This window comes from Microchirus variegatus (assembly GCF_963457635.1).
Source record: "Microchirus variegatus genome assembly, chromosome: 5".
NCBI lineage: Eukaryota > Metazoa > Chordata > Actinopteri > Pleuronectiformes > Soleidae > Microchirus > Microchirus variegatus.
In genome coordinates this window covers 5122259-5143955 of record NC_139806.1, presented here as the reverse complement: position 1 = coordinate 5143955, position 21697 = coordinate 5122259, and the positions used below count along the sequence as shown (strand labels likewise).

The 21697-nt window shown below is 36.3% G+C and overlaps 1 protein-coding gene across 1 annotated transcript; it reads right to left on the bottom strand.

Annotated features, from left to right (window-relative positions):
- Nucleotides 1-3826: 3826 nt before the first annotated feature.
- Nucleotides 3827-20463, bottom strand: LOC310927031 (polypyrimidine tract-binding protein 2-like). Its single transcript, XM_083889269.1, has 17 exons — nucleotides 20371-20463; nucleotides 19195-19216; nucleotides 18341-18392; nucleotides 18076-18239; nucleotides 17902-17973; nucleotides 17735-17806; nucleotides 17219-17377; nucleotides 16249-16359; nucleotides 15901-16069; nucleotides 15729-15806; nucleotides 13656-13768; nucleotides 11033-11066; nucleotides 9350-9442; nucleotides 9152-9268; nucleotides 8059-8158; nucleotides 7855-7932; nucleotides 3827-5252 (listed from the first exon to the last, which is right to left on the bottom strand). The coding sequence occupies exons 1-17, from the start codon at nucleotides 20376-20378 to the stop codon at nucleotides 5123-5125; spliced, it is 1572 nt and encodes a 523-aa protein (XP_083745395.1). The 5' UTR covers nucleotides 20379-20463; the 3' UTR covers nucleotides 3827-5122.
- Between the last annotated feature and the right edge of the window lie 1234 nt (nucleotides 20464-21697).

Here is a 21697-nt window from a genome sequence, read left to right as displayed (position 1 = left end):
TTTTTATCAAATTTTGGACCAAAAAATGTTGGACAACATAGTATAGTATGACGTTTTTTTGTCAAATTTTGGACAACATAGTATAGTATGTAATTTTTATCAAATTTTGGACCAAAAAATGTTGGAGGACATAGTATAGTATGACGTTTTTTTGTCAAATTTTGGACAACATAGTATAGTATGTCGTTTTTATCAAATTTTGGACCAAAAAATGTTGGACGACATAGTATAGTATGTCCTTTTTTTTCAAATTTTGGACCAAAAAATGTTGAACGACATAGTATAGTATGCCGTTTTTGTCAAATTTTGGACCAAAAACCTTTTTTTGTCAAATTTTGGACGACATAGTATGTCATTTTTGTCAAATTTTGGAGCAAAAATTTTTTTCAAAAAAATTTGGACGACATAGTATAGTATGTCGTTTTTATCAAATTTTGGACCAAAAAATGTTGGACGACATAGTATAGTATGTCGTTTTTATCAAATTTTGGACCAAAAAATGTTGGACGACATAGTATAGTATGTCCTTTTTTTTCAAATTTTGGACCAAAAAATGTTGAACGACATAGTATAGTATGCCGTTTTTTTCAAATTTTGGACCAAAAAATGTTGAACGACATAGTATAGTATGCCGTTTTTGTCAAATTTTGGACCAAAAACCTTTTTTTGTCAAATTTTGGACGACATAGTATGTCATTTTTGTCAAATTTTGGAGCAAAACATTTTTTTCAAAAAAATTTGGACGACATAGTATAGTATGTCGTTTTTATCAAATTTTGGACCAAAAAATGTTGGACGACATAGTATAGTATGTCGTTTTTATCAAATTTTGGACCAAAAAATGTTGGACGACATAGTATAGTATGTCGTTTATATCAAATTTTGGACCAAAAAATGTTGGACGACATAGTATAATATGCCGTTTTTTTCAAATTTTGGACCAAAAAATGTTGAACGACATAGTATAGTATGCCGTTTTTGTCAAATTTTGGACCAAAAACCTTTTTTTGTCAAATTTTGGACGACATAGTATGTCATTTTTGTCAAATTTTGGAGCAAAACATTTTTTTCAAAAAAATTTGGACGACATAGTATAGTATGTCGTTTTTATCAAATTTTGGACCAAAAAATGTTGGACGACATAGTATAGTATGTCGTTTTTATCAAATTTTGGACCAAAAAATGTTGGACGACATAGTATAGTATGTCGTTTATATCAAATTTTGGACCAAAAAATGTTGTACGACATAGTATAGTATGTCGTTTTTATCAAATTTTGGACCAAAAAATGTTGGACGACATAGTATAGTATGTCGTTTTTATCAAATTTTGGACCAAAAACCTTTTTTTGTCAAATTTTGGACGACATAGTATGTCATTTTTGTCAAATTTTGGAGCAAAACATTTTTTTCAAAAAAATTTGGACGACATAGTATAGTATGTCGTTTTTATCAAATTTTGGACCAAAAAATGTTGGACGACATAGTATAGTATGTCGTTTTTATCAAATTTTGGACCAAAAAATGTTGGACGACATAGTATAGTATGTCGTTTATATCAAATTTTGGACCAAAAAAGTATAGTATAGTATGTCGTTTTTATCAAATTTTAGACCAAAAAATGTTGGACGACATAGTATAGTATGTCGTTTTTATCAAATTTTGGACCAAAAAATGTTGGACGACATAGTATAGTATGTCCTTTTTTTTCAAATTTTGGACCAAAAAATGTTGAACGACATAGTATAGTATGCCGTTTTTGTCAAATTTTGGACCAAAAACCTTTTTTTGTCAAATTTTGGACGACATAGTATGTCATTTTTGTCAAATTTTGGAGCAAAACATTTTTTTCAAAAAAATTTGGACGACATAGTATAGTATGTCGTTTTTATCAAATTTTGGACCAAAAAATGTTGGACGACATAGTATAGTATGTCGTTTTTATCAAATTTTGGACCAAAAAATGTTGGACGACATAGTATAGTATGTCGTTTATATCAAATTTTGGACCAAAAAATGTTGGACGACATAGTATAGTATGACGTTTTTTGTCAAATTTTGGACAACATAGTATAGTATGTCGTTTTTATCAAATTTTGGACCAAAAAATGTTGGACGACAGTATAGTATGACGTTTTTTTGTCAAATTTTGGACAACATAGTACAGTATGTCGTTTTTATCAAATTTTGGACCAAAAAATGTTGGACGACATAGTATAGTATGTCGTTTTTATCAAATTTTGGACCAAAAAATGTTGGACAACATAGTATAGTATGATGTTTTTTTGTCAAATTTTGGACAACATAGTATAGTATGTCATTTTTATCAAATTTTGGACCAAAAAATGTTGGACAACATAGTATAGTATGACGATTTTTTGTCAAATTTTGGACAATATAGTATAGTATGTTGTTTTTATCAAATTTTGGACCAAAAAATGTTGGACGCCATAGTATAGTATGTCGTTTTTATCAAATTTTGGACCAAAAAATGTTGGACGACATAGTATAGTATGTCTTTTTTATCAAATTTTGGACCAAAAAATTTTGGACAACATAGTATAGTATGTCGTCTTTATCAAATTTTGGACCAAAAAATGTTGGAGGACATAGTATAGTATGACGTTTTTTTGTCAAATTTTGGACAACATAGTATAGTATGTCGTTTTTATCAAATTTTGGACCAAAAAGTGTTGGACGACATAGTATAGTATGACGTTTTTTGTCAAATTTTGGACAACATAGTATAGTATGTCGTTTTTATCAAATTTTAGACCAAAAAATGTTGGACGACATAGTATAGTATGACGCTTTTTTGTCAAATTTTGGACAACATAGTATAGTATGTAATTTTTATCAAATTTTGGACCAAAAAATGTTGAAGGACATAGTATAGTATGACGTTTTTTTGTCAAATTTTGGACAACATAGTATAGTATGTCGTTTTTATCAAATTTTGGACCAAAAAATGTTGGACGACATAGTATAGTATGTCCTTTTTTTTCAAATTTTGGACCAAAAAATGTTGAACGACATAGTATAGTATGCCGTTTTTGTCAAATTTTGGACCAAAAACCTTTTTTTGTCAAATTTTGGACGACATAGTATGTCATTTTTGTCAAATTTTGGACCAAAACATTTTTTCCCAAAAAATTTGGACTACATAGTAGTGAAATGTTTTTAAAAAGATTTGGTTGTCCTACTCTGCCTTGTCGCAATGACATTCACGTCAGATGGGATTTGAACTCACAATCTCTAAACTTGGGAACCTAAAAATTCAAAAAAAATAAAAATAAAAATAAATATTGGACGACATAGTATAGTATGACGTTTTTGTCAAAGTTTGGACCTAAAAACTTTATTCTAAAAAAATTGTCACATTTTGGACGACATAGTACAGTATGATGTTTTTGTCACATTTTGGACCAAACATTTTTTGACAGTATAGTATGCTATGACCTGCCAGGTTTGGGGGCACTCTTGAGCCATTTCGCCTCACTAATAACAATTTAACTAATTTCCCTTATTTTATAAAAAATTTTCACCATAATTCATTATAATTCCAGAAAAGCCAGAAACAGAGGAAGGACAGAGGAGCTCATAGAGTTAAAGATGAGGAAAGAAGTGGGTGAAGAGAGACAGATGTGAACAGAGGGAGAGTTTATTGACAGTAATAGAGGAGAGTCCAAACATACACAAACACATTTTCACTTTGGGTTCCTTGGTAGAAAAGATGTGTTTAATTTGTGCCGATCTGAACAGAGAAAAAATAAATACTGAGCTCATGAAACTTTAAAAACAACCCCCCCCCCCCCCCCCCCCGCAGAACAACCATCCAATAATAAACTTGGGAACAAGGCAATCAGAGATGGCAGACTTCGCCCCATTCAACCAACAAGCCTCTGGCGCCCTCTGCTGGTCATAGTGGCAAGTGCAGCAGAAACGCAAACAAACAACAGACACACAGAGCCGCCCAAAAAAATACTTCACTTACTTGGGAGTGAAGTAATAAAACAGTCGATTTTCTGGACACAAGAGGAGGAGACACCTCACATCTATGGTTTCTACACGTTTACAACTCAGGATCAACAAACAATAAAAATAATGATAGTAAATCTTTGAAGACACAAAATAATCAACAGTAAAGATCAGACCACAGAACGCAGGACCAGCAGTCCTCATGGAGACCAAAACCTGGTCCTAACGAGACAGAACCTCAATTCTGAGGAAATGGTTTAAGTTTAGGGCTTAGATTTGAGTTTGGGATTAACTGGTTATGGAAAACTCTCTGTGTAACCTGTTGAAATGAATGGGATTCAATGCCGTGTCCTAAGAAGAGTAGAAGAAGAGCACAAACCTGTGTGTGTGTCTGACTGATCCGTGTAAAAGGTGAAGGCTGAAGTGAAACCAGACGATCTGGTCGACAAGAGAGTTTCCCCAAACTTAAGAATGTCGCTTTATGAATCCTCTAAGAATCTTTTGCTCTGCAACGAAATCTTAAAATCACAAATCTGATCAAGGTACTTTAAAGCAGTCCAAGTAAATATGTGGGGAATAAAATAAGGTATTAAACTGGTACGACAATTCCACGATGGATTATTGTTAGGGGCGTCACGATTCTCCACATCCTTGATTGGATTAGATTTTACCGTCACTATTTGATTCCCAATCCTTTTTATCTCTTTTAGCGCAGATGGGTCTGCGAGTTTTAGACTATTCTAGTTTAGTCTAGGAACATTGGTCATTAATTTTTTTTTTTTTTTTAATTCCCATTTCGATTGTCTACGTACAGAAGAGAAGTCATAGAGAGTCACGTCATCCTTAATTCCACCTTCGCTTTCAAAGGTCAAGATTGTGACATCGTTTTCAACCAATATTGGATTTACAATTGAGAACGTTGACACCCCTAAATTATTGTAATATAACTTTAAGCTCTTATTCTTATGAACAGTTGTTGTTTTTCCTCTCTCTCCTGACCAGACGAGACACTCGATGATGATGATGATGATGATGATGATGATGATGTGATACTGTACAACCTCATTTAAGGTTTGGGGACAGGGCAGCAGACGTTGAAAACAGAAAACAGTCCTCGCTCTTCCTGGTCGACGAAGGTGCGAGGGTTAGATGGTGGACTTTGAAAAGGAAACTTTTAGATGGTGATTCCCTCCCATGTCGTAGTTGTGGAGCTTCATCAGCTCTTGGATCGCCTCCTCCACTGACGACATCTGGATCAGCGCCATCTTACGATCCCTGTGAACAGAGAACAGTTCTTTAGGTTTGCAAACCACCGATCTTCCATGTAAACAAAGAACAGGCCGTGTGCAGCTGGGTGACAAACACTCCAGTCGATGTTATCTGAAGAATATTTTCACCACTTTAGCCTCTTTCTGCTGGAAACTGCTCACTCTCCTACACCAAAGTTCATTGAGAAAACCTGTGTTTTTAGCTCTAAAGAACAAAGAGCTGCTGTTCTAACGTTTACCTCGTTTGCGACTGATTTTCCACTCAATTTAAAAATCCGAATGAATGGATTTCAAACACCAAAGTCACAAAATGACATTTTAATTTATTTGTGGAAGCAGCAGTGGATCTCTACGGACTTTGGTGCAGGAAGTGAGCTGTTTCTAAAAAAATCAGAGTAGGGCATTTATAAAATGGATTATTATTTGATTATTAAATTAATCGCAACTAATTTAATAATCAATTAATCCGTTTGAATGGATTTTTTCAGCTTCTTAAATGTAAATATTTTCTGCTTTCTTTTCTCCATGAAACAAAGAAATGTAAACCTTTTTTTTTCATTAAATAAAATGTAATTTAACTGATTTAGCCATAGAATAGTGGTAAATATTATTAAAATGTATGAATGATTTTCCAGTGAAATCAGCAGCATAATAACGACCTGGTTTCCTGTGCTGTATTTCAGTAGAACAGCACATACAGGCCTATAGTCATATGTATCTTAGCTTATAATTAGCCATACTCAAAAATAAATGTTTTACAAGATGCATAAAGCTGAAAGAAAGGGTGTAAAATACAAAGGAGAGGCTGAGTCTGCTTTGTTCTGGCCCTATGTCTGTAACTTGAAGTGTGGCTTTAGTAAGTGTCAATGGAGGAGCAGGAAAGACAGAACAATAATAATAATAATAATGATGTCTTGTGGGTCAAAAACAAAGACTGAGACACGTTGTTTACAAAATTCAACTTCTAATCAGAAAAAGACCATAAACCAGTGAGGTTTCAAAAATCTGACCATTTAAAAAAAAAAACTTTTTGGTCCAAAATTTGACAAAACACCATACTATACTGTCGTCCAAAATCAGACAATAAAAAAAATGTCAGCCCAAAATACCATACTATGTCGTCGACCTCAATGTCATACTACACTATTTCGTCCAAAATCTGACCTTTTTTTGAAAATATTATTGGTCCAAGATTTGACCAAAACGTCATACTATACTATGTCGTCCAAAATTGGACAATTAAAAAAAATATTATTATTATTTTTTTTTAAATAGCCCAAAACGTCATGCTATACTATGTCATCGACCTCAATGTCATACTACACTATTTCGTCCAAAATCGGACCATTTTTTTGAAAAAATATTTTTGGTCCGACCAATACTATGTCGTACAATTTAATTTTTTTTTTTTTAAATAGCCCAAAACGTGACCAAAACATCATGCTATACTATGTCGTCGACCTCAATGTCATACTACACTATTTCGTCCAAAATCTGACCATTAAAAAAAAAATTATAATAATTTTGGTAAAAAATTTGACAAAAACGTCATACATGTCCAAAATCGGAAAAAATTTTAAAAATCATTTTTCTTGTCCAAAATGTGACCACGATGTCATACTATACTATGTTGTCGACCTCAATGTCATACTACACTATTTCGTCCAAAATCTGACCATTTTTTTTTGAGAAAAAAATGTTGGTCCAAAATTTGAGCAAAACGTCATACTATACTATGTCGTCCAAAATTGGACAATTTTTTTTAAATAGCCCAAAACGTGACCAAAACTTCATGCTATACTATGTCGTCGACCTCAATGTCATACTACACTAAAATCTGACCATAAAAAAAAAAAAATAATTTCAAATTTCAAAATTTGACAAAAACGTCATACATGTCCAAAATCGGAACATTTAAAAAAAAAAAAAAAATTATTGTCCAAAATGTGACCACGATGTCATACTATACTATGTTGTCGACCTCAATGTCATACTACATTATTTCGTCCAAAATCGGACCATTTTTTTGAAAAAATATTTTTGGTCCAAAATTTGACCAAAACGTCATACTATACTATGTCGTCCAAAATTGGACAATTTAATTTTTATTTTTGTATTTATTATAAAATAAAATATATATATATATAAATATAAATATATATATATATATATATAAAATATGATATATATATTTTTTTAAATTACATACATGTCCAAAATCGGAACATTTAAAAAAAAACATTTTTCTTGTCCAAAATGTGACCACGATGTCATACTATACTTTGTTGTCGACCTCAATGTCAAACTACACTATTTCGTCCAAAATCTGACCATTTTTTTTTAGAAAAAAAATTTTGGTCCAAAATTTGACCAAAACGTCATACTATACAATATTGTCCAAAATCGGACAATTAATTATTTATTTATTTTTTGTCCAAAATGTGACCAAAACGTCATGCTATACTTTGTTTAAGATATTGCAGACGTCATCTGGCTCACAGACATGGTCTAAAGAATCCTTTAACAGTGTGATTCAAACATGTACTGAGGGTTTTCAGCAGTAAGATTACAGAATGTTTAGGTTTCATCAATGGAGGATTGTTTCTTACTGGAAGAATTTGAAGGCTTTGACAGTCGCTCCACTGTTTGAGAACAGAAGGCGGAGATCATCCTCGCCTACGGCGTCCCTGTGTGTCCAAAGAGACAAAAAACAGCATGAAATCAAGACACATACTCGCAACACAATCTGTGCCCAAAGTAACACGATGAATGAATGAATGAATGAATGAATGTGTGTGTATATGTTGAACTACCGGATATTGGAGAGATGAAGTGTGGCAGAGGGAGGAAAGATATTCTGGAAGTTTTTAGATCCTGGCTTCTTAAAGCGGTGAAGTGGAGAGCCAGAGAAATCTGTGAGGAAAACCAACAAAAACATGGACATAATGACAACAGCCATATTGTTGGGTAATATTATCATTAAACATGTATTCCTGTCTGCTACTGTTCACACATAAAGACGATATAAAGATGGATAAATTGACTTGAGAATTGAGGATAAAATTGGTAGTTTATTATTATTACTTATTTATTAATACCCGATTATAAGGTCTAAGGACAGAGGTTACCTGTAACTGTTTTGTAAACTGTGAGCTATAAAAATAAAATGTGATTTTTATTTTATAAACTTCTTTATTGAAAATAATAGAATAAAAAGATCTACGTTTAATTATGCTTGTACATTTCTTTTCCACAATACTGTGACCTTGTTTTAATACACATTAAAAAAAACCTATAAGACCTATAAGATAAATTGTTTGTATTTTAATGTCTTGCTTTTTAAAATTTTATTTGACTGTGTAAAACCACCCTGAGTTGTATATTTGCAAGACGTTTAAAGGGCACATATTGCAAATGCAAAATCAACTTTTTAATCATTTTAATACTCATATTTGGGACTCTGGAGGCCAGTCATGTTTTTGTGGAGCTCTGCTTTGTCCCTAAAAAACGCGAGAGTGCAGGTGAGGGCGATAGTATCCGGAAAAGCGGAAGTCTGCAAAGTGTTCTATTCTTGGCTGCACAGTGCAGCACAGAGTTCTACACAAACTTCCAGCCTCAGAGGATTTGCGTTTTATATATGACTGCAATGTGCCGGCTAGAGTCGGCAAATGATGGCTTTTCCAAATGCTAACTGCTGTTAGCTGCTGTTAGCCTCAGTGACGCTGACGTAGTTTCCTGTCTCATTTGCATATTTAAAGAGACAGGCACTCAAAAGCGAGCGTTCTGAACAGGGCTGTTTTGGCAGAGTGATTGAACTGCTGTGGTGCTTCATCCTGAAGGTATTTTGACCAAAGCATGTCACAGACATGTTCATTAGGACATAAATAAACAGTTGTCCTCTCTCACCTTTAGTGAGCAGCTGGTCATCCAGTCCTTCTCTGGGTAAAGCCACGGTTTGATGTTTGGACAGAGTCACTCTCATCACTTTACCGTAGACCTTTTGACCGTTCAGGTGACTCATAGCTGCAGAGGACAGACAGAGACAGAGGGGTTAAAGTGACGCACCTCAGTTTTAATATGAATAAAACATAAACAAAGACTTACCCAGCTGAGCCTGGTTTCCGTCAGACAGCTGGATGAGAGCACTGTCTTTTTTGTTGTAGAGGATCTTCACCCTCTGGACATCACCGTAGACTCCTGAAGACACAGGGAGAGAGAGAGAGACAGGAAGAGAGAGAGAGAGAAGGAGGGAGGGAGAGAGAGAGAGAGAGAGAGAGCAGGGTAGAGGAGAACACGAGGAGGAGGACAGAACAGACAGAGCAGGAGAGATGGAGCCGACCAAGATAAAAATAAAAAAAGGAAGAGGTGTGAAGGATGGAAGGAAAAAAGTTAGTGCCAGAAAGACAAACGAAAAGAAAAGATGGAATCTTCCGATTTGACTTCCACTAAAAAAAAAAAACACCTCTTCTCTGTGTGTGACAAAGTGGTTTGACCAGAGAGAAGAAAACACCTGATCTGAGCTTTACCACTGACGCACACCTGAAGATGCTCTGCGTCTGACTGACTCATACACGTTTTCAGGGGGAAAAAAGAACGAAATCCAGGCGTTTATAACCTTTGAGAGAAATGTACTAACTTCACGGAAAACATAGTGCAGTAGGAAATAGTGTCCGAGCAGTCGGTGGACAAAGAAGACCAAAAAATGTGAGGTTATTTTTAGGTCGTTTTTGTGTTTAGTTTAAAGACAATTGTGCAAAATGTAATTTGATGCATAAACCAGGTGATCCCTACTCAGCGAATGTTGTCGAGTAACAGGATAAGAGTCACTACATCACCACTGCGCCTGATTAGCACAATATCTATGAAAAGAGACCAAAACAAGAGAATAGATTGAGGGGATTTAAAGGCTCGGATTTTTACTCTCAGCGAGTAAACGAGACGAGTCGTGATCAAGAACAAAAACACTGAAATGACCTTTGTGTTTCTAGAAAGGTGGAGGCTTCTGACTCTGTAACACAGTTGGTTATGATAGAACATTTAGTCTCACAGCTACAGCAAATACTGGACAGAGAAAACTAAAAACAGAACTAATATGTGTTCTTGCAGGAAAGATATGAGGAATAAAAATGAGAAGTTATTCGTTTTATAGACAAAACAAAACGGTAACAATAAAACAAATTTGGATTAACTGTTTTAAGTGTTTGATAAATGTTTATAAACTAGAAAACTGGTACAACATAACATTTTGATAATGTTTTCTGATATTTCAGCTTCATAAATGTGAATATTTTCTGCTTTCTTTAGCTCCATATAACAAAGAAATCACTGAAACTGAAAAAGAGCACCATTTCAAGGTTTGGGAAACACACTGATCAACATTTTCGGACAATTTTTGGACCAGAGATTGAATCAATTAATGGAGAAAATAAGTCATTTTCAGTCTTTAACGACAATAATTAGAATAACGTATAACGTGACGGAATCTTGATTGAAAACCAGACAAACTAACAGTGAATCTGGATCAACACATGAAGGATTTCAGTGTCTTTGTTCTCATCTGTTAAGGAGTCAAGCTGACCAAACCCAGAATCTCTGAGACTCACGTTTTTTAATGCAGAGAAGTGGATTTTAACTCTGTCACGTACAACATTATAGAGAGAGAGAGAGGCCGAGAGACACAGAAAGATTCAGAGGAACAAGCGAGTCCATGACATCGCTGAGGAAAAGTGAACCAAACTGGATTAACAGAGAGAGATAAACAGATAGAATAGAAGAGGTTGAACATACCGAAGAGGGTAAAGAGACTTTGAGGCGTGACCATCTTTAGAGAGAGAGACCGCAGAGCAGAGGACAGGAAGAGGAGGAGCAGAGGAGGAGGAAGAAGGAGAGACGAAGGTAGAGATCAGACCGCCCAGCGTTGGACGAGGGGGGAGGTGGTGGTTTCCGTGATGATGAGGAGCAAAAATGGGAGGCATTTGGAGAGTGGGTCAAAACAGCAAAGCCAGAGTCAGTTTAGACCGCAATAAGAAATGTGAAGAAGGAGCAGAGGGAATGGAGATGAAGGAAAAATGTGGGTAAATATACATAAAATGGGGGGAAGGAGGGGGAGGGGGGGTGTATGTGTGTCCAACATTGAGGGTAAAAATGGAGAGAGAATGAGTGAAGGGAGGAGGAGGAGGAGGGATGGGGGAAAGGAGGAGAGGACAAAAACCAAAGCAGAGGTCAGTAAACAGAGCATCAGTGGGACATCAACGGAGTCTGAATGATGACACACACACACACACACACACGTGCACACGCACACGCGCACACACACACACACAGCTGCTGGATGCATTTATTGGTGACGAAAAGAAAGAAAAGATGAGAGGAAGGTAGAAAATCATACATTAAAAGAATGGATGACGGGTGACATCAGGAAACTGGGATAACCGGTCACAACCAGCTCAACCTTCACTTCCTCTGATATGATGTGATACACCAAACAACCACAAAACTGTTGTTTTCTCAAGAAATGATTATGATGACACATTTAAGGTTGATCTTTGAGAAAAGACCCCCCCCCCCCCACCACACACACTGTAATAACAGTGACCATGTCCTTTGAAAACTGGACCACCAAACCTTGCTGTAGGAGATAAAAAAGACATAAATGATAGAGGGTCAATAACCTAAAATAGTCACGTGTAAGTAGAGGTAAACGTAAATGTTAATGACTGGGGCTGTCACTTTTAATTCTCATGTCTGTATGAAGTTGTGGGGGAAATTTCAACCATTAGAGTTCAAAATATACAGCCCAGGGGTGCATCAGACTGTGTAAAGTAATTACTGTGAGGTACAAAAGAGGCCTTCAATGCACTTTTTGTATTTTTGAATGCCCTTTTTGGCTCATCAAGCTTAACCCTAACAAAACTAACTATTTGCATCCCACATAATATTCATTTAAAGGTGCATTACGTAATAAATCTAAAGCAACTGTCCATAAAATCCTCCTAATATGTCACAGAGACTCAGGAATAATGTTCATATAACAAACTGAACTCACCAACAACAACAGTACAGACAAAATATTTGCATTAAAAAAAAAAATCTTTTGCAGACTGCAAATCATGTTTATGTTTTGAAATCATGTTTTGGCATGTGGCGCCACCTACCGCCGTCAATGCAGTCAGTAGAGTCTCAGCTGCCGAGCAACCACGGGTTGCCAGTTACGTCAGAAAATGAAACCTAAAAGACCTCGGTATTTTGAATTTGAATGTAGTAACTGTTTTTGGCCACATTCTTACATATGGCACCATTTAAACATGATTTTTAGAAAAAGTGACGGCCGTATTAATGAGTGTCAGAGCTGAATGTTGAGGAAGTTTTAACGGAAAAACAAAATTGTACTTGAAGTAAATTCTTCATGACTCGGAAGGACGGCAAACATCCCACAAGAACAGAGTTGTCTGGGCATGAAGTTGAATTGGAGCGTGTCATTAAATGGTGTAATCAGACTCCATCGCTGCCACAATGGCCAGTTAGCTTGTATGGTCTCAAACGGTCATCTGGTTTCCTACGAACGTTTAAGTACAACAAGAAGATATGTTCTTTTCTACCAAATAAGAGGTCAAATCAAAGAGGGTGCAAAAAGAGAGAGCAGCAGTTGTTCTGATAATGAAGGACCCAACCAACATAATCCATAATCACCTGTATGTGTTCTAAAAACATGACAAGGTTTCGCTCAAGTGCTGGAAACTAAACTAAAGTCGTGCCCTGAATTATGATTCTCATCCTATTTAGATGGTGATTACATGATTAGCAGTGCTTAAAAACAGCCTTCGTCACTTTCTGTCTCACACTGCAACGCAAACATCTTGGACTGCAAATGTAAATATAGCAGTTCTTGATCTACTCGTGTGAAGAACTAGAGGAGATCTGGTGCAGGTGCCACTATATCGAGTTTACAGATGCAACAAGGATGACTGTAGTCGGCAACTCTAGTTTAGAGCTACCAACTGTCTGTTTGACTTATTGGATCGGTGTCATTCTTGAAAAATGATATCAAATGCCAAACTACGAGCCAGTCGTTCCCAAATATATACACAGGAGCTGCTGCTATGGAGCAGGAAAAACGTTACCAGAAGGGAGCAGAAGTGTGAAAACCACCACTCCAGAATGACTCCCCTCTCAGCAGAAGTGTGAGAGGGGCAAAGACAGACAGAGATAGAATGGCGGAACATACGGAAACAAGTAGAGAAGGTTTAGAGATGCAGATAACAGAGAATTTTAGAAATAAAAGAACATCGACAGGACATTTAAAATGTTCATGCATTTGTGTATTTCTCTTTGTTCCATTAAGACTGGCCTTAAACCCATCATTCGGTACGTAATCACAAATGACAGAAAGTCATATTTAAGGTTAGTGTACCTCTTCGTTTAGGTTGGACGCCAACAGGACTCCCGACACTCCAGAACCAGACAGAGCAACACGACCTGCAGCTGCTGCTGCTGCCGCTGCAGCACTCAGAGGACTTATGGCCCCTGTCAGGACACAGACAGGCGAGAAACACTTCACCATCCAATAACAGACAGAAGGGAAAACAACTATGGCACCCAGGGCTATTAACCCTCTTCAGTTGATTCATTTAACCCATTGGTTCTCAAAGTGCGGCCCGCGGGCCAATGGCGGCCCACAGAAACATTTCTGGCGGCCCGCAATGAATTACAGTTGATAGTTTTAATCCAGGAGCTACTAAGCTTGTTAAATGTTTATTGGACATTACTGGATACAGACCAATAAGTGTTAACTGTACAACTGTATTTACTATGTCATCAAATTTTGGATGACATAGTGACACAGTATAGTATGACGTTTTTGTCCAATTTTGGTGTTGAAATTTTTTCCCAAAAAATTGTCAAATTTTGGACCAAGCTTTTTTTGAAAAAAATTAGTCAAATTTGGAACCAAAAACTTTTTCCCAAAAAATTGTCAAATTAGGGACGACATAGTATAGTATGACGTTTTTTGGCAAATTTTGGACCAAATTAATTTTTTTTATTTTAATTGTCAAATTTTGGACAACATAGTTATTACGTTTTTTTTTTTCCATTGGCGGCCCTCAGTCCAATGTTCGGTTCCTAAATTGGCCCTCGGGTATCAAAGCTTTGAGAACCCCAGCTTTAACCCATTAAGGCCTGAAGCGCCTGGAAAAAATGTCTCTAAAACCTGAGCTTCAATGGCGACTAAATGAGTGATTTCTCAGCCTCTGCAGCAGATATAGGAACACAATTCAAAAAGTATTTGAGCGCTCACACCTGTGGCTTTCCTGTGAAATTTAGTTTATTTAGATACAAAAATTTTAAATTAAAGTGAATAACTATTTTCAATTAAAAAACAGTAAGAAAATAAAGTAAAATCAACTTGTGTCAGTGCCTTGATTTAGTCCTGATGAAGTGTGAAGAACAAGAACAGCATGTAATGACTGTAACAGTCTGCTTCACATGTGACGGTGATAGAGCTTACAGCGCTGTGGCATCTGCAGGTAAATCCACTGTCACCCGTGGTGCGCGGTTGTAAACACTCCGTCGATTACGGTGGTATTTATCGTCGTTATCGGCGACCTTGTCGTCTTCAAACATAATTATGTCTTAACCACAAATCCCGGTCGATTTGTTCAGCGCGCTCAAAGTTATCAGCGATGACGTCATCGAAGACGAAACTCCTCATAATCACTGCCTTCAGAAATCTCTCCGCTGTCAAAGTCCTCCATGTTTGCGCGAAGTAATTTCAAAACAATGTCGCGAGTAACCCTTATACCCCCGAAAATTGACGTATCCGCTTTACCGGCGTCTATGGTAGAATAAAACGCAGCCGCTCTCGTCAATGGTAGAAGTGCGGCATTGCTTTGCCAACGTCAATGGGTTAAAGAAGAGAAATATTGTCACATTTGTTGTTATCCAACATGTTATGTCATACAAATACATGCCAATCACAGTCTTTCAACAGGTGTGTTCTGATATGTCGCGTCACAAAAACAAATGGTGACAAAGAATAATTGAATTCCTTTTTCCATGTTAGCAGGTCAATCGCTGAGCTTTTAGTTGAAGCAGTGCTGTCAATCCATGCCAGGTTTTTGATAAATCAGTTGTTGTTTTTTTGTGTTTTTTAATCAAGATACCTTATTATTAAATTTAATCCAACCAAAATGAAGAAACAGATTAATGAAGCATTGGGTGACTGAATCCAGATGAGGGCAGTATTGCAGCATAATGGAAGCAAACTGCTGTAAAACACTAAACACTAACTAACGAAAGCTGATGACTTCAGGTGGACAAGCAGAAAAAAACCCCATAAAAGCTGATTACTAAGTAGTCAACTTGACCAACCACCAGTGAGAATGAATCTTTTCAGTTCTGGTACATTAAAAACAAAGAGTAAGACAGCAGCAGAGACAGTGATGAACAAAAACTAAATCAAGACAATAAATGAAAATGTAAATACCTCCACCCTGTGAGAGGGACAGAGAAGATGAGTAACCTCCTCCACTAGAGTAGGAAGCTAGTGCTCCAGATGGGGTACCTGGGGAAAGAAAACAACAACTCAACTTACTCCATAGCAGCAAAATCAAAAACTTTCTCTCTGCCATTAAAAAATTCAGGCGAGTTATACTAACCCAACAGAGAATGGTCCTTGTTGGTAGTCTCTCCGTCTCCACTGGGAAGGTCAGGTCTGGTGTAATCTCGACTCTTGTCATTGTTGTATTTGACGTTGAGGTTGACCAGTTTGCTGAAGTCTATCCGCAGAGTGCAGCACGAATTATAGATGTTCTGTCCGTCCAGAGACTGGTGTGAAAGAGAGAGGGAATCACAGGGTGTTTTAACAGCGTTTTCTTACACAGAGATGAAGATTTAGAGAGACATCCGTTATTGATCTACTGCACTGACAAGAGCCGTTAGCACTCAGAGACGAGAGGGTCCGTGAAGAACTTTATGGCTGATCACGTTCATGTGCATGATCTTACCAGTTTAGCTTGCTGTGCATTGACCGGGTCACTGAACTGCAGCAGAGCCTGAAACTGGTTGTTTTTGGTGAAGGTTATGATTTTCATCACGGTCCCAAACTTACTGAAGATCTGCAAAGACAGAGAAACAAAGACATTCATATCTGAGTGTGATGTTATGTTTAGTTTTACGATTAACAAAGTCTGCTACAGACTTTTCACAGGAGGCTGATTATTCCCAATAAGATCATTTGCTCTCTCACCATCCTCGTTTTCTTCACATATACTTCACACACACAAACACTGGTATAGTGACATTAGATTAAAGCGGAACTAGACCGGAAGTTCCTATTAACGCTGTTTTTTTAGTGTGCATCTGCGTCATTACCTTGTTTATGAAGCCCTGACGGTTCGAAACAAACAGTGCAGCCATTGCTGAGAACGCTGTGTTTTATTGTAATCTCGGGGCTCAACGAGATCTCTGAAAATCCCGTAATAGTTACGTAAGCAGCGGTTCTCCTGAACAACCGATCGTCTTGCTCCGGGCACTAGTCCGGGCACATCCGGTTGCGTACATTGAACCGCAGAAGAAGAATAAACGAAGCTATTTTTAAACACTGTTAAAACAATGTTTTGATAATGAGGAGCAGTGCATCCACCGTTCCAGAGGGGGGCGCTGCACTTCTGAGAACGGATGTGCTGGATAGTACTGGCAAATCACAAGACTCTGTCTTCTGGGGGTGAAAGTTCACTCTGAAATCTCGCAGCAGAAAAACACTGTCAGAAAAGAGGATTTCTATCGGCTCGTTTATAACAACTAGGAGGTTTTTGACCATAAAAACAAGTTAATATATGTAAGTAGACCTCCATAACTAACATTTATGTGCAACAGGACCACTCTATGTCACCTTTAAGATGGAGCGAGGGATGAGGTAATTATGTCGATTATTTTCTGGATTAATCGAGTACTCCAAAGTGTTCAGGTTCTCACCTGTTGAAGAACGTCCAGCGTCACTGGATAAAACATGTTGTCGATAATAATTCGCAGGACAGGGCTGGGGGGTGGAGCGAGGTCAAGAGCTCCGGGGTCAGAAGATGGTGAGCTTCCATCCTGAACCGCCGACACTGCCTGCAGCACCGCCTGAGCCCTCTGAGCGGGAAAATATAGAGACACGGTGAGGAGATTACGTCATAATCGGCATTATTGGTAGAGACATACCAATATAGGTAGAGTGTCCGCAAAATGTAAGAAAGTGTGGAAAAACTTCAGGAAATGATGACGTTCTCAAATTTCTTGTGTAAAAAAGCCAAAATAGTTGAGTTTGAATGAATTATTTGTTTTAAAGAACAAAGAAAACAGAAAATATTCACATTTAAGGATTAAGGATTTAAGGATAATTCATATTTTGTTGGCCATCAATTTAGTAATTGATTCTATAATCTGATAATCTGTTTATTGTTGCAGCTCTCTTATGTAGAGTAAAAATGTGTGTGTGTGTGTGTGTACCTGGTTCAGAGCTGAATCTGTTTTCAGTTCCTTATGGTTGGAGTACTGGATGAAGACAGGTGCGTTTCTGACCTAAACACAAAAAAGAATAAACATAAAACATCTCCACTTGTATTTTTATAACCATAGAAAGGAACAATGTGAAGTTGAAAAAGATGCATTCATACCTGTGGTGTTACAGCTGTGTAGTAGTTGACCATAGTGATGGCTGCTTCCTCTGTGCCCAGCTCCAGAAACGCCTGAAATAAAGTCATAATAGGACAATGTTTCACCCGTTACTTTCTTGTTTAGAAAAGGTTAACGTTAATAATATAAACTTTAGGGTATTTTCGCGAGTGTACCTGATTTTTCCCCTTGAGCATCAGTATGTTGGTGACTTTTCCAAACGGCAGCCCCAAAGCAATGACTTCAGTCTCTGAGACTTCGTTGGGAAGTTTCCTGATGTGGAGAACTCTGGAGGGAGGCGATTCGTCCAGACGCTGTTTCTTACTGTCACTGCCATTCGCTGAACACACACACACGCACACATTCCAGTTTTGACTAACATGTACAGTACTGTTCTGTGTGTGTGTTGGCTGATCCCGTCAGGGTTAAGGTTGACCTTACCAGTCACTGAGGTGGGGCTGCTGCCATAGATGTTGAGCTCATCCGAGCCTCTCTGGAAAGTTAACAGGAAAACACATTTTAAATCTTAATTTAATTCATTTATAATGGTTACAATTATGTGTAAGAGGGCTGGGCGACATTGCCATGTCTCTATACAGTATATAAGATACTGTATATCTTAATATAAAGCTAAATACAGGCTGTTTAACTGAGCTCATGACATTTTCTTTATAGAGGTTAGTGCTACTGCCAAGACATCATACTGTAAAATACTGAAAATAATAATGTAAATACTCTAGTCAAATACTGTAAGTTGTGTATTTTGCTAATTTCTGAACTGCATTCCTTATTAATACAGTAGAAATGATGCGCAGATAATATTTGGTGGATTTCGTTGACCTAATATGTATTAATGGATATATACGTGTGTGAAGCAAAGAAAGTGCCTATAAATTAGTTCAAACTCACCTGTAAAAAAAAACTTTTCTTAATTGTATGTTGATTTTGTGTATTTTCCTTGACTAAATGCCTCAGTATCAGTATTGCAGTATATCAATATATACTGCAATACTGATACTGAGTATATTGTTATATTGCCTAGCCCTAATAAATAACAATGTAATGCTGCAATCATCTTGTATATTTCGTGTAGGCCTTGCTAACAACAGTAATATAACAAAAAGCAGATTAAACCATGCGATTGCTTATCAAAACTTAGAACATAACACGTATAAATAAACAAAATCTTAAGATTAAGACTTTGTCAGTCTTTTTTTAGCTTATTAGTATGTGTATTACAATGCAACGCAAAGGCATGCATGTTCATGTACAAGTAATAAAAAAAAAAAACTTACCTTCACACCAACTGCAACATCTCTGTTGATGGATGTACAACATTGTGACAGAAAGAAAGAAAGAGAAGGAAAATTAGAAGTTAGATCATAGAAACATGATCAAGCAGCTATTACTGGTTTCACTGATGTAAGAATTGAGCAACATCTTAAATATTTCAACACATGTACACCGGTTTATTTAATGCATATATGAATCCTTTTGATGCAGCCAAATGAAGAATTATGAAACCGGACAATAAACCCAGAACAAAAATCTACATATGATTCAGTTTTACAGCATTTTCTTTGCAATTAATAGGTGCATATTTCAGAGAATTACTCTGTGGTTACTCCTGAAGTCTACTCTTTACCTAAAGCCATTGTTTATTCAGTAAAATCTCTTTTTCTGTTTGCGTTCAAAATAAGGTATTACAGTTAAAACCGTTAAAAGAACAATACGGATGACTAAAAGTGCAGACAAGTCTTGTTATGACTAAAGCTATTCTTTGTCTTCTATCTCACACACACACAATACAACTAGAGACCTTATCATAAAGAAAAGGCAGAATAGATATGTGTGGCTTTGTTGCACAAATGGGATAATTAGTTGTCGTTTAATATAAAATAACCCTAAAGGAATGACCGCTGTGTGGCTTCTGCACAGGCGCAGGCGAACACACTGTGCCTCTGCCTCTTCAGACAAAGGATGCTAACAGACTGACAGGTGTGTTTACCACCGTGTCCGCTAACATGCTCCATTTAAACCAAACCAGGTTTTTTAAACTTTAATATTTATTAAGACGGTAACAAATGACGCTAACCGTTCAATGGCAGCAACGAAAGCTAATGTTAATATGTATTATAGACAAGAGAGAATATGAAACCCCACTTGAGTGCATTTTCACCAATTTACTAACCATTTACTAACAAAAAACGATTTTTTTAAGAACTAAATTTAATGTGAAATATGCGTATCGCTCACGTTCTACTATAAATCTATATTTGCCTACGAGAGAGACGACACTTAAACCCAACGTTTCTTGGTTGGGATCTGGTATTGCTAGGTAGCGAACGTCACTACCGAGGCTCGTAGCTGAGCTAACAGTTAGCATAATCTTAAACAGAGTACGGTTAACTTCTCGTTCTGGCTCTGTCGTAGTCACACGGAAGCTTACGTGTTGAAATAAATTAACTTACCCGTCCATTGCAGCGCTTGGTTTTCTTCTGTTTGGTATTTATTTCAGCCCAATTCGATTGTGCGAGCAAAAATTAATGGGCGTTCGTCTTCTTCTTCGTGTAGTCTATTAATAGCGACAGGAAACAAACACCAGAGGCGTCAGGGCTTTTACTGCCACCTGCTGCTGAGGAAGAAAACTGCGACCTCTGTGGTAAAATGTTATTAAAATGGCTGATTTTCCCAAACTTTTAGTCTGTTCAAACATGAAACATGAAGGAACCATGAAGTAAACACCGGATTTTCACAATTTGAAAATATTTCCTGAAAAAATTGCTGTTTTTATGAATAAATCACATAATTTTTCCGGATTTTTTTTTCTGGCTCTGAATTTATAAGATTTTTTTGGGGGGTCTTTATTTATTGCATTGCACCAGGGTCTTTATAATAGTGATATCAGTAAAATAAATAAACATTGGTAACTAACTGGTATGTTGAGTGAACTATGAAATGTAAAAGTGTGCAATGTGTTGGTTGTGGTTTTGTGTTTTAATGAAAGCTGTGAAATGTTATATATTATATATTAATAAACTCCTCGTTTCCTGCTCATGTCTGATTATTTAAGGAATGACACCAGTTTGTGCTTCACTTTTTTATTGAAATCATTCAGAGTTTATTGTGTCAAATGTGCATTTCTTTATACTTTAGTCTTCACATGCAAACATGTAGATTCAATTTGAAAAACCAACACGACGGTTAAATTAATGACACATTTACATTATAATTGCTTTGATTTTTAACAATTTCCCATAAATTCAAACATTCCGTCTCTTTCATTAATAGGAAAATATTTGATGCTTCCTTAAATACTAATACTACTACTTCTTATAATTTTTTTTGTGTACTTTTATAAGTACCATTTGGTGTTCTAGTTGTGTTAATGCTAATGCATTTTAGGCCATCTGACATTACAAAGAATTAAGAATGTAAAAAAATAAATAATATTCTGCTAATTTTTTTCATATATCAGGCTGCAATAATACAAAAAATAAAAATCTATTTTGTATGAAGTATATTGAAAATAATTATTTTTGGGGGGTTCTAAAAATATTCATTAATATTTGATATGTATGGAAAGGACGGATGTTGGTCTAAAACATAAAAAGAGAAGAAAAAATACAAATGTATACTATGCAATAATAATCAACAAAAATAAAAATCCAGTTTGCATGAAGTATATTGAAAATAATTCCTTGTTTTTTTTAATTGTTTTAATTACAAATACAAATGTAATTTTTTTTTTTTTTTTATAACTGTGTACTTTTATTAGTAGCATTCTAGGTGTGTTGA

Excerpts from the sequence above, each read along its gene's own strand:
- LOC310927031 (XM_083889269.1), bottom strand. Across the intron at positions 17,378-17,734 it reads CAGATTCAGCTCTGAACCAG|AGGGCTCAGGCGGTGCTGCA; the intron begins GTACACACACAC and ends TTTCCCGCTCAG. Across the intron at positions 11,067-13,655 it reads CGTCCAACCTAAACGAAGAG|ATGGTCACGCCTCAAAGTCT; the intron begins GTACACTAACCT and ends CTCTCTCTAAAG.